Here is a 13915-nt window from a genome sequence, read left to right as displayed (position 1 = left end):
AAGTCATTGTATATACAATGAAAAGTATAAAGGACCCCTTGCTTTGGTGATACAGGCTACAAGATCCTATGTACACTGTATTTGAACCTGAATTTTTCTCATCTTGTAGTTATATGTGGAATATCTAGGGTCTTTTAATCATAGATGATTTTGCAATTATTATTTTCCCTCACCACAGTCAAGTGAGAAAGGGCACTGTTATTTTTCTGAACTTTAAGCTATAAAAACTAAGGCCCAATAAAGTTAAGCAAATGAAACAAAGTAAAGGAGGATGGAAGTAAAATTAATAATCACCAGCTCTGAAATCTGCAGATAGGAAGTAACAAGTTTTCTCTCGTTTATTTATTCCTTCACTCATTCATCACTAGGCTCTGAGAGTCAGCATTGGACACATTTCCTGCCTCCTCTCCTCCCCATGAGCTTACATTTTAGTGGTGATCTGCCTGACAGAGGGACTTTTCCAAGGTTAAATAGCTCAGGCCAGTGCCAGAGCCATGAACAACACCACCAGTTAGGCCCTACTCCACCAGGAGGGCCTTCTGACCACTGGGATTTTACATTTTGTCTCTAAATGTGACCCCTCCCCTTGAATCACTCTAATAAATATATTAATAAGTGTTAGCATGTCAATTTGGATGGTGAGGGAATAAGGAAAAGGTGAAGAAAGTGTAATTAGCCTTGGGAGAAGGGACTCCCAGGGTATGTGGGGGCCGATTTCTATTTATATGAAGGACTATCATAGGGAAGGGAGAATATTGCTCTCAGTAGAGATAAGGCAAGCAGAACTAGAACAAATGGGTAGAAATTACAGAGTCACAATTTTAGGTTCAATTTGTTTGAACCTTCTTATAGTCAGAGTGATTCAAAGGCAGAATGCAACGTAGTGAGCTCTCTGCCACCAGTCTAGAAAAGGCTAGTAACCAAGTGTTAGGGTATTCTAAAGCAGATTTATGCTTCAAAGTGAGTGTTGGAATAGATGACCACTGAAGTGCCTAATAGACTCCTTACCCTAAATCTGAAATAACAGAGAAACAATGATGGTCTCAGAAAGAGTGCCTAGGCTGGCAATAGCAGGGTGGTGCCTTTACCATGTAATTTGGGGAGAAGACTATAGCGTGCCCTCTTTGTCATGTGAGAGTTGAGGGCACTGCAAACCATCATCTAGCCAATTCGATCATCATTAGTTACAAATACTATTATTACAGATGGAAATGTTAAGATCCAAGGTTTCTGTATTAAAGATAACCATGCAGGGATAGTGATTTCTCCTCCTTCCACCTTCGGAGGGGGCAAACCACTCCGGCCCTCTTCAGTGGTCATTGCTTCTGGTGGCACTAATGAGAAAGGCTCACTTGCGAAGCTCATTGTTTCACTTCTCTTGACTCCCTCATGACTTTGTATTTCTGCCGGGCCTCGTTCAGGTGGCTAACATTCTAAGTGAGCAGCCCATGAAAGGAGGGGCTTCATGGCAAGCAGTTTTCATGGTGAGGACATTTCCGGGGCTTGGGCCACATGGTGAACTTAAAGTTTGTAGATGTCTGATTTGTCTATTGTTCCTCTCTCACATCTGCAATTTCTTGTCATGGCCTCTGTTTTGAGATGAATGGTGTCTCTCAAAAAGAGAGGTTCCAGTTCTAACCCCAGGAACCTATGGATGTGACTTTATTTGGAAATAAGGTCTTTGCAGATGTAATCAACTAAAGATGTGGTCATATTGGATTAGAGTGGACCCTAATGCAATAATAGGTGTCCTCATAAGAAGATACAAATTTGGACACACACAGAGAAGACATGAGGGAACACCATGAGAAGATGGAGGAAGAGATTGGACTGATAAGTCTACAAGCCAAGGAATGCCAAGGATTGCAGGCAACCGCCAGAAGAGAAAGAGGCAAGGAAGCATGCTTCTTTCTTCCAGCCTCCAGAACTATGAGAGAAAAATTCTCTGTTGTTTTAAGCCATCCTGTTGATGATAATTTGTTATGGCAACCCTAGAAAACCAAAATAGCCTCCTATAATCTTAGAACTGGAAGAGTATTTGTTCAGCTCACAACCAGGGAGGCAAGGGCCCAGAGAGGGGCAGCATCTTGCTCTGGGACATTCAGTGAGTCAGGGCTGGGATGTCTGAGCTCTGGCTCTGATCATGGCACGTCCCTGCTCAAACGCCTCTAGTGACTCACCACAGCTTGGGAGACACCTCTAGCTGCAATTCATGGCCCTCCAGAGTCAGGCCCCAACTTGACTCAAACACAAAGAGCATAGGCTTTGGAGATCTTGGGCAAGTTTTTTAACTCCTCCAAGTCTCAGTCCATTCCCTCTGTAAAATGAGGAGAATATTATGGACTTCACAACATTCTTATGAGGATGAAACATCCAGATGGATCCAAAGCACTTAGCACAGTGTCTGCCACATAGTAGGTGCTCAGTACACTTGAGTTCTCTGCTTTTGCCTCAGTCTTAAATGTTCAGCACTGGCCATCATCTTTGTGAGCCATTTCCTCCCTCTGGACTTCTTGCTTCTGTCTCCGTCCATAGCAACCTGCTCATCTTTCAATGAAGCATGAAGCTCACTCCATCCTTGATGTGAATCCTCATTTCTTCATTGTTTGGCTACAAGTTATTTTTTCCTCTGAGCCCCCAGAGTGCTTTGTGTTAAGCTCAGATTTCATTATCTCAGAGCAGACTTATCTGCACCTATGTTTTATTCCCTACAGCATATCGGAAGTACCTCCCTGAGTCCTCTCTGAATCAGTGGATACTGGATTATAGCCTCCTTATGGGTGAGACCATATGCATCTACTCAGCACCTATTGGAGAGAGGCCAGTATAATTAATATCTGTGATTGAATAGCTGTTACTTTGCCAGTTCATTTGCATAGCTTAGCTAAAGATGTGCCAGCCCCACAGGCCCAGAGAGAAACTGAAAAACAAAAGACAAACTAAAATACAGGTTGTGTAATATCTTTTCTACTCTCAATTTGAAAATTTCCCAAGTATTTACCATACACATTTAATTGCATTGGTACTTCTTTATATTATTTCCTAAGAAATAAGAACTGATACAACTCTCATTGTTTTTGAAGTGAAAACCACAGAGAGGTCAAGGGTCACTGATCATAGCAGAGGAACCCAGTGGGCCACCAGACTCTCATGGGCCTTAGCATGATCTTGACCACTAGGGAGACCAAAGTGTCACTGGGTATAGCCAATGATAGTCATACTCAACTCTAATCTCTTTGGTGTCAGTGAGAGCCAGTAACATGGGGACTTTTGATTAAGGGCCCAATGAGTGGCAGCTCAGTCAGGTCACAGGGAGAAATATGTTTGGTTGCTAAGGGCTGCTCATGCCCAGTCCCCCTATGAGCCCAAGAGCCTTCAAAATATAGTCCTTTATTGAAGGAGAGAGAATGTAGAACATGTATTCTACACATTTACATGTTTGAAAGCCTCTGGCTTTATGTTTAGCTAAAGGAAACGGCCCTGAATTTAGATTCAGGCCACATGGGTCTTAATCTTGGTTTGGCTGCTGAATAATTGTATGGTCATGTGCATGCACTCTCAGTGCCTCAGTTTCTTTATCTGTAAAACCTGGGAAGTAGAGTTGACTAGATTGTCTTAAAGGGCTCTTTCGATTCTGACAGTCTGTGTTTATGATAGTCCAATTGCTGGGAAAATAAACACATAGTTATCGTCCACAAACATTTATGGTTTACTAACATGGCAGGCATTGCGCTAGCAACTGGAGACAGAAAGGTGAATTAAATACAGTCATTGTCCTCAAGGAACTCACAGCCTAGTGCAGGAGGCAGAGAGTTAAAAGACAATAATATTGCAATAAGGCAAGTATGGAGGTAGAGATACAAACAGGGGAGCAAGGAAAAAGAGACAGGGAAGCCAAGGCAGTTTTCTGGAGAAGATGGTACCTGAGCTGGCTCTTTAAAAATGAGTAGGGGTTAGTCAGGGGGAAATGGCAAGAGTAAGTTACTCCAGTTAGACAGAACCACATAGCAATGGTGGGAAGACAAGAAACAGCCGCATGAGCCTGGTGAGAAGAACAGGCCATTCTTCATTTCTGGAGCAGAAATTACAAGGCCAGGAGAAGTGAGGAATGAGGCTGGAAAGGTAGGCAAGTGACAGGCTTGAACATTCTCATGTGTTATACTGAGAAACTGAGCCTGTAATCTGTGGTTGGCGGGAAGTCACTGAATTGTTATAATGGAAAGAGGTACGAAATCAGATTTGTGGTTTGGTAAGAGTGTGGAGGATGGATTTGGGGGTCAGGTTCAAAGGAAGAGAGACTTCTGAGCCTGAAGGAGAGAAGTGAGAATGGATGTGGATGTGTCTACGTTGCTCTAACTGCCTCAGTTTCTTTGAGGAAGCACCAGGTCCAGCTCTTGGCTCTGATTGGGAGCAGACAGCTTTGGAAAAGTGGTGAAGATTCATGGTACTTATTAAGGGGAGTGGGAGAGGAAATGGAGTCAGGATAAGAGAAAAAATGGCTGGCTGGATAGGAGGTGTACTGCTGCTGTAACAAATTACCATAAAATCGACTTAAATCACCACAGATTAGCAATCCAACACTGGTCTCATTGGGCTAGAATCAAGGTGTCATATGGTCACCTTTCTGGAAGCTCTAGGAGAGAATTAGTACTTGCCTTTTCCAGCTTCTAGAGGCTGCCTGCATTCTTTGGCTTGTGGCCCCTTCCTCCATCTTCAAACTCAAAAGGGAGGGTTAAATCCTTCTCATATCCCATCACTCTGACCCTCTTTCTGTCTTCTTCCCACTGGGAAAAAAATCACAATAAGATACATATAGCATAAATTAACCATATTAAAGTGAACAATTAAGTGATATTTTGTACATTCACAATGTTGTGCAATCACCACCTCTAGCTCCAAAATATTTTCTTCACTCCAAAGGAAAACTCCATATCCATTAAGTGGTTGCTCCCCATTCCTTCTTCCCTCCAGCCCCTGGCAACCACCAATCTGAGTTCTGTCATTATGGATTCATCTATATGGATAGTTCATATAAACAAATTTCTACAATACTTGATCTTTTGTGTCTGGCTTTTTTCATTTCATATAAAGTTTCTGAGGTTCCCACTTCCACTTCGAAGGAACCTGGTGATTGGACCCATCTGGATTATTGAGAGTACATTCCCTATTTTAAAGTCCACTGGTTAATTCCATCTACAATCTTCTTTCCCCTTTGCCATGTAATGTCACATATTCACAGGCTCCTGGGATTAGGACAGAGACATCTTTGTGGGGAGGGGGTTTCATTATTTTGCTTACCATAGGAGAAGTCACAATGGGTTGAGGCTAAATATCTGAGGGATTCTACTTAGCAGTTCAGATCCAGAAGAGGACATATGGACTGCGGCAGTGGTCCAGGGATGGGGCTCTGCTGGGTGGATGTGGTGCACAGAAATTGTGGACCTGATACTTACTCTGAAGGTTCTGGATGGGGAAGAGGGGGAGGATAAGAGGCTAGGAAGGAGTTGATAACAAGAGAAATGAAATGGGCTAAGGCAGGGCTCTCCAAACTTTTTAACATGTGTTCAGTCTTGGAGGAGTTTAAGCAGAGATTCTGATTTAAGGGTAGGATCCAGAAATTGGCCCAGGGATTTTTGATACAGCCAGTGGGTGAGTCAACTCTGTGAGGAATACTGATGTAGATCCTAGAGGTCTTGAGGAGGTTAAAGAACTCATGTTTTAGGAGTCAGGAATCAATTTGGACCGACCACATTTTAAGAGTCACACAGTGGGATTTTTGAAGTTGGAGCTCCTTTTTTAACCTGCTGAGCTCCTTCACACCTTAAGTCCTTCACGTTAGCTACGCCCTTTGCCTAACACAATGCTGTCCATACATATAGTTGTAAATGTTATAGTATCCACATTAAAGTACAAGGAAACAGAAAATTAATTTAAATAATATATTCTATTCAATACAACACAGCCAAAATATTATCATTCAATATATAATTACTGAAAAATTATTGAGATATTTTACATCATTTTTGTCTCACTATGTCTTCAAAATCTAGTGTGTATTTTATTCTTGCATCACATCTCAATTTGGACCGACCACATTTTAAGAGCTCAGTAGCCTCACATGGCTACCATATTGGTCACACGGGCTGGAATGTTCTCCCCTGAATCTTTACATGGCTGGCCTCATCTCATTTAGATCTCTGTGCAGGGATGCCTTTCCTGGTCACACTGTTTAAACCAGCTGCTCTCCATTCCTAATACTGCTTTCTTCTCTTCGGAGACTTATTGCTAAAGAATGTCTTGGTTATTTATTTTATTTTATTTTATTTATCTGCCTCCACATAAGATATAAATCCCATGAGAGCAAAGACCTATCTTCTTTAGTGCAGTATCCCCAGCAACTATGTCACATCCTCAATAGACTCTCAACAAATGTTTATTGAATGACTTTGAAGATTCCAGATTCATCTCTGAAGCCAACATTCATTCAGTAGGATGTTGGGGTAGAAGGCCCAAGAGAGAGGAGCATTATGCAAGAAATAAGATGAGAGAAAGCCAACCTGAAAGCTTTTTGTGAACTAAAAGGCTGACTCTCAGATGTCAAGTTAGAGTCTTAGTTGCTTTTCAGCTGTGACTTGGCTACATGTTGATTCAATCACTGGCTTATCTGCTTTTAAGAGAAACCATCTCACCAAGTGGCACTTCTGCCTGGCACCAGTAGATGGGGCAATGTCATAACAAAAAAGCACAGTATGCCCTCCAATGGGGTGTCTAACCCGTTTCCCAACTGACTTTGCCAAGGTTCTGTTCTGGAACTGCTCTGTCTTAGATCTGTGGTGTGGGCTCATAGACAGTGCTTTCTTGACTAAAGAAATGAAGCCTCAGTAGTGACTTGTACTTTCTAAGGGGAGGCCAGCTTCTCCAAAAGGTGAGGCAGGCTCCAAAGGCTGGTCCAGGCCCAGGCTGCCAGGAGACAGCCTATTTCTTTTCCTGGGACTTTGAGCCCAGGCACAGAACATGACTCACATACAGGAGTGTTTCTATTTGCCTAGAACCTTTCTGTCCTCTTGAGGCTGAAAACAGATTACTAAAAAGGTAGTCCAGGTGTGGCAGAGACCAGTCCACAGAAGCAGCTCCGTGGGCCTGTATTCTGGGACTGATACTCGGAAAAGCCTTGCTTGCCAGTGGAATCCTCCCTGCCAGTTTGCAGCACTGGTTTCCCTGCCACCTCATGAATCCCAAGGGGTACTCCTTGCAGACGCTGAGACCATCCTTTGCTCTCACCACTCATCCCAACTACTCCTCCCTTGGATCTCCAAGTAATTTGCAAATGTTAACAGCTTCAACATGATGTCTGCTTTTGTAGAGTTTAGACTTCGAGATTGTGGACCAGTTAAAGGTTGCTTAGCACAGGTTAATTTGGTGTGATTTTACTGGAATTTTTGTTTGGAGCATGTACTGCCTACTTCATTGCAACTGCAAGATATTATGGAAATTTTAGCAAAAGAGGAATTAACTCTGGCTTAAATAGCTTATTTATATTCCTAACTAGCTCATTCCAGTACTGTGCCTGGTATCCCTCCATTAATCCATCAGTGCAGCTGAGGAGTTAAGGCCTCACAGCCCTGATCTAATGACACACTGGGGCCAGTCTGCCATGGAAAAGCCATTCCTTCTCTCAGAGAGTAGGAGGGCCCAAAAAAGCATGATCAGGAGACTTTCTTCTTTGATCAGGAAATTTTCTTCTTTTATTATTACAATCATTAAACTCCATCTTAACCTACACGTGTGCATGTGTTTTCATGTTCTATATTTTTGCTGCCCTCTATACCCAGAAAGCCATTTAATTCTTCCCTGCTTGGAGAAATCCCATTCATCCTTTGAACCTCACCACCTCTGTGGAGCCACCTCTGATTTTCCTAGTCACGATTAACCTTTTCTTCTTCCAGCTTCTCATAACACTTTGGGTCTTTCTCAGGGAATTTATCTCACTCTGTCTTTTTGTTTATATGAATATCTCATTCATTAATTCAACAATTAAGTAGTGCCTTTTTGTAGCAGGCACTAGGTATACAGGGTTTTCTCGTAGAACCTGCATTCCAGTGCAAACCCAAAGTTGAGTGGAGTATCCACCCTTCATTGGACTGGGAGCTTCTTGGAGACAGTAATTGGGTCTGCTTCTTACTCAGGGACTGCCACAAAAGGTACTGAGAAGTTATTTAAATTGAAACTCAGTACCAAAGACTGAGAAAATGAAAATGTTATAGTACCCACATTAAAAAAGGTTAAAAGTTAGCAAAGGTAGAGGGCCAGGGAATTTCTAGGAGGGGCGACTGTGGTTCTGAAATCTGGCATGAAAGCCAGAGACATCCACCACCTCTCAGTGGACTGGGCCTGTGGAGTGGAGGGAGCCTTGTCCTCCAGGACAGGCTTGAAAGTTTGATGCAGGATCACCTGGGCATTTATCACGCATTCCAGATAGAATTTTTTTGCTTTGACTGAGCAGACCATAGAGGCAAACAAGTTGTTTCAAGGGTCCAGAAATGAGTTACTAGCCAAAGGTCAAGTTGGTCAGATAATTAAAGCTACAGTGTCCAGTTGACACACAAGTAAAGCAAGATTAATGTGATTGGCTGGGCACTGTCTGACGCAAAAAATAAAAAATGTAGTTTGAATTTTTACCAGGAATTCTCATCCAAAATGAATGACTGGCCCGTCAAAGTAAACTGAGTTCTGATCACACATAAGCATTCCTTGGAAACTGTATATCTCTCAGAAAACTGAGGTACTCTGAGGCCTGAGACCATCAGGGGCACTACTGGGGGTTAAGAGCAGGTAGCACCTTATTTACCCTCTATATGCTTGGCTATATTGTTCACTCTAGTCATCTTACTATACCACTCACCTCCCTTTTACCTATAGAGAAAGGCTCCACGGTAGTGAAAGGTAAGTCTTGGTGTTTTCTTTGCCCCTCTTATTTTCTTCAAAAGAATAAAATTCTGGAAAAAAAAATATTAAAGAGCACCCAGTCATTCTCAGAAAGCTGTCTTACAATGAAAGAACCACTATTCCCCCCCCACAACTTTTTTGCATAGTAAATTATAGTATAAATCCCACTTTCCGCCACCTCCTCCAGAAGTTTCGATGGAGACATATATTTATTCTATGAATTGCAATTCAGCCTGGAGGTGGAGTGTCAGAATTCAAGTAGCTTTTCCTGAGGGGTAACCCCAGTATTGGGGATATCTGTAGATAAGAGAGATGCTGCTAAATTTGGGATGTAATTGCTGGATTAGACCGGTCTCCCCATTCCCTCGATCAGTGGCTGCAACCGGGTCCCTTTAAGAGACCAGAAACCCGCCGGGCATCGGAGACCGAAACGGATCCTCTTTTCTGCTCCTCCCCTGTCCCCGCGCAGCGAATGGTTCGCGCCGGCCTATATTTACCCGAGATCTTCCTTCCAGACGGCAAGGATGTGAGGCTGACGAGCTGGCCAGCGCTCGCAGCACCGGAGGGGGAGCGCTGCAAAGGCGGGTAGCGGACCGAGGGAAGCCCGGGAGCGGAGTTGGACAAGCCCGGAGAAAAGAAATGAGGTAGCGACAGTCCCTGGAGCCCACCATGAGCGCGCCCCGCCCTTGGAGCCCCGCTCTGCCCCGGCCGAGCCAGCCGGGACAGTGAGCCGGCCGAGCCGAGTCCCCCGCGTCCGGCGGGAGCGAAGATGCAGTGAGCCACAGCGGGACTGCTGCGCGGGGCCGGCCGCGGCCAGCCGGACCCACCATCAGACCGCACTTGGGGGCAAGCAGCAGATTCTGGGACCAGCCCGGCCGAGGGGCTCTCTGCCTCTAGCCACCCCGTGGGGGTGGGGAGTACTGGACCCTGGACTCACTCGCTGTTGAGTTTCCGCGGTTTCTGGCCCAGCCCTGGGGATTGTGTATATGTGAGAAGGGGGACCCTTTTCACATTCAACGAGGAGTTCCTGCATATTCTCCCACCATCTCGGCTGCTTTTGCTTGGGGTCCCCTCTATTTGCAGGCGCGCATCTTTTTTGTCGTTGTTTGTTTTGTTTCGTTTTGTTTTATTATCATTATTTGTTTTTACTAAAGATGTTTTCTGCTTCTCTTTCGTTCCGCCTTTTTCTCATTTTGCTTGCCTAAGACTCTCCTTCATCTTGCCCAGGCAGGGGTAAATCGCGTGTACGCTCCCCCTCGCTCCCCCCCACCCCGCGCAGTTGACTATTTTCTTCTCTTAACAAATTCTACCCCTACCGCCTATAGGTCTCCCTAGTTCTACACCCCTCTCCCACCCTCACTCCCAGCATAGTTTTATTTTTCCGTCTTGCTTGGGCCGAGCCCGGCAGGGCCGGGGCGTGGGGCTCAGCGGGGCTCGCACCCTGCGCTCCGCTGCCGCCGCCGCCACCGCCGCCTCTGCTGCCGCCGCCCAGTTGCGCAGGGGCGCCCTCCGGAGATGCTGCCGTGGAAGAAGCACAAGTTCGAGCTGCTGGCCGAGGCTCCGCCAAGGCAGGCGTCCAAGCCCAAGGGCTACGCGGTGAGCCTGCACTACTCCGCGCTCAGCTCGCTGGCGCGGGCGTGCCCCGAAGGCGCGCTCAGCCGGGTGGGCAGCATGTTCCGCTCAAAGCGCAAGAAGCTGCACATCACAAGCGAGGACCCCACATACACGGTGCTCTACCTGGGCAATGCCACCACCATTCAGGCGCGCGGCGACGGCTGCACCGACCTAGCAGTAGGAAAGATCTGGAGCAAGAGCGAGGCGGGCCGTCAGGGCACCAAAATGAAGCTGACTGTGAGTGCGCAGGGTATCCGCATGGTGCACGCAGAGGAGCGCGCGCTGCGTCGCCCGGGCCACCTCTACCTGCTGCACCGCGTTACCTACTGCGTGGCGGACTCGCGGCTGCCCAAGGTCTTCGCCTGGGTGTACCGGCACGAGCTCAAGCACAAGGCGGTAATGCTGCGCTGCCACGCGGTGCTGGTGTCCAAGCCCGAGAAGGCTCAGGCCATGGCCCTGCTGCTCTATCAGACCTCGGCCAACGCACTGGCGGAATTTAAACGGCTCAAGCGGCGGGACGACGCGCGTCACCAGCAGCAGGAGCTGGTGGGCGCGCACACCATCCCGCTAGTGCCGCTGCGCAAGCTGCTCCTGCACGGATCCTGCTGCTACAAGCCGCCGGTGGAACGCAGCCGCAGCGCGCCCAAGCTCGGTTCCATCACCGAGGACCTGGTTGGCGAACAGCAGGAGCAGGAGCTGCAGGAAGAGGAAGAGGAGCACACCGAAGGCTGCCTGGAGGAGGAAGAGGACCGTGCGGGGGAGGAAGACACCGCAGAGGAAGAGGCTGAGACTCAGCGGGCGCTGGTGGTGGCCATGCATTTCGAATGCGGGGACTTGCTGGACACGCTGGACAGTGGCCGCGAGGAGGCGCTAGGGGGCGGCGGGGTCTCGCTGGGCTCCGGGGCTGGGTCGCCTCCTTTGATGCTGGGCCGCTCCTCCGATGTGAAGGCCGAGCTGTCGCAGCTCATTAACGACCTAGGCGAGCTCAGCTTCGGCAACGACGTGCGAAGCCTGCAGGCCGACTTGCGGGTGACGCGCCTTCTGTCTGGCGAGAGCACCGGCAGCGAGAGCTCCATAGAAGGTGGAGGCTCGGATGCCACCTCTGCCAACTCTGCCACTGCCGGAAACCAGACCAACCCTGCGGACCACGCCACTCCAGAAGAGCCGCACTCGGGCTGAGCTCCCAGAAACCTACTGCGTGCGCCCCAGCGTCCCACCGTGACTCCCCACCAGTCTTCTCGACCATCTCCTTACCGCCTCTTCTCGCCCCCCTGCTCCTCCCTAGGGAAGGGGAAATGGGACACTTGAGGCCCAGCGTTCCACCTGCCCCTCACCCTGAACACATTTGGCTCGGTTTTACGTGGAGCTCAGGTTGCGTGTGGAGATGTGGCGGGATGTGCGAACCGGGGAACCGTATAAAGAAGGAGAGAGGCAGACCTATGGGGTCGGAGGTGAGGGAAATGTCCGCTGAAGTTAGCAAAGTCCCACAGGCGTCAGGTGCTTGCCGGCCAGTTTCCTGTTTGTGGGGCAGCTGGGGCCTCAGGAGGAGGGGTTGACTTCCTCCCCACCACCCCCTTAACTGGGAGCAGCCTAGCATTGTCATTGACATGTCATTTAAAAGAAAAAAGAATTTTCTCTCACAATATTTGAAACTAATGCCGCATCTTTGCCCCTAGCCTTTTGATGCCCTAGCTTGGGTTGTTTACCTCAGACTCAGACCCTTGAAATTCTGCCAAATTCCTCAAATAATTGGGGGTGGGAACTGAAAGAAAGTTGCATTTTGTTTACAGTTAAAGACATCTAATATCTAAAAAAAGGAGTTTTCCTTTAGAAACACACCTTCCTCCTGCTCAAAAAAAAAAAAAACTCACTCCATGATACTGTGTAAAATATTTTTGCACTGTTGTGAAGTATTTTTGACATCTTTTTTTTTGTACATAACTGTGTTCTCAGAGCTGGATGTTTATATCTTTTGCTGTGCAAAAGGGACATGTAATATGTTCAGTTGTATATACAGAAATGTGTATAAAACATTTTGTTATTTTTGAAGCGTGGCGCTGCTCTGGTTCTGTTTGCGTGCCAGTGGGGAGAGAATAAAGAGGAAAATGGAACAGAACTGGTGAACGTCTGGAACTGCTGCTGAGAACGCTTGGCAGTGGTGGTGGGAGATGGTGTGGCCATCACCAGGGTGGTGTGGTAGGACAGTGACAGTGTTCGGCCTTGGCCGTGCTCAGAGGTGATTAGGAAAGGGGAATCCACTTATGGTAGTCTGGCGCCTTTCTGGTCGTCTGCCATTCTGGATGCTACAGCTGGGGCTGGCCTTTTCCTCGAGCGTATCCCATATTTTTCACTAAGTTGTGGGAGCGTAGGCTTTTTCTGGTCTCTTTAAATTAATTCTTGAGATGCGGAGTGAGTTCTGTTTCTCATTCCCATACCTGTAAGGTTATTTAGGGAGGAGTGACTTTTGATATCTGAGATTTTACTGCCTCCTTCTGTGGTTCATGGTAATGATCAAATGTGAGGACACAATATAATCGTTTCCTTTATAAACAGCTCAAGGAGCTTTAAAGATGAACTAGAGACCTAAAGAAATTCCCCATGGGGATCTCTGAGGAGTGGGACAATCTTTGGTTTTCCCTGGGAGGAAAATCAAGGAGAAAGGGAAGTTGGTAGTTCTGATCATGGCATGTGTGAATTGTGGTACAGGTTGGGTGGATTGAAGAACCTATTTTTCTTCCCGTGTGTGTGTGTGTGTGTGTGTGTGTGTGTGTGTGTGGGTGTGTGTGTCTGTTAGGGCTTTCATGCTTTCCGTGAGTTTGTTTCTGTTGTAAACTCCAAACAGATGTCTCTAGTTTGCCTACACCCGATCAGCTGGAAGTTGTAATAAGATGCTGCCAAAACTGTACCTTCTGCAAATTATATTTTTCCCTGTGCCCCTTTGGGCCCCTTTTCCTTTGTTGCGGAATGGATTGCACTCCTGGTATTCCTTGGTGTCCTGAGGCCACTTTGCTTTGTTTTCATCATAAACATGTTCTGAGCAGCTAGACCCGGCAGTCCTAAGGAGTCTGGAATTCACTGGAGCCATAAAGGAATGGAGGGTGGAAGATTGCCTAATTAATGGGGAATGGTTCAGGTATAAGACTATCTTTAGAAAAGTAAAGCGAAGGGTGATGGAGTGCGAAATAATTTTAAAATATTCTGAATCACTTCTTAAGGGCATTAGGACAAGGTCTAGGCCTTTGAATGAATCATATTTTGGTTTGGTTGAGTCTCTCTTTCTCTCCCTGAATACCTCAGATACACATCATTGAAAGACATTTTGAAACCCCCAGGTAGAGAGAGGTCAGGAAAGTCA

At 46.7% G+C, this 13915-nt stretch overlaps 1 protein-coding gene across 1 annotated transcript; it reads left to right on the top strand.

The window, feature by feature from the left end:
* The first annotated feature begins 9450 nt into the window (after positions 1 to 9450).
* On the top strand, positions 9451 to 12676 carry FAM43A (family with sequence similarity 43 member A). The gene has a single exon (XM_006906163.3). The coding sequence runs from the start codon at positions 10462 to 10464 to the stop codon at positions 11737 to 11739; it is 1278 nt and encodes a 425-aa protein (XP_006906225.1). The 5' UTR covers positions 9451 to 10461; the 3' UTR covers positions 11740 to 12676.
* Positions 12677 to 13915: the final 1239 nt, after the last annotated feature.

Source organism: Pteropus alecto, unplaced genomic scaffold (assembly GCF_000325575.1).
Source record: "Pteropus alecto unplaced genomic scaffold, ASM32557v1 scaffold311, whole genome shotgun sequence".
Classification (NCBI taxonomy): Eukaryota; Metazoa; Chordata; class Mammalia; order Chiroptera; family Pteropodidae; genus Pteropus; species Pteropus alecto.
The sequence above is the reverse complement of the archived record's forward strand: the minus strand, read 5'-3'. Positions and strand labels throughout refer to the sequence as shown.

Bases quoted from the DNA above. Each gene is read 5' to 3' on its own strand.
- FAM43A (XM_006906163.3), top strand. From the start codon at position 10,462: ATGCTGCCGTGGAAGAAGCACAAGTTCGAGCTGCTGGCCGAGGCTCCG.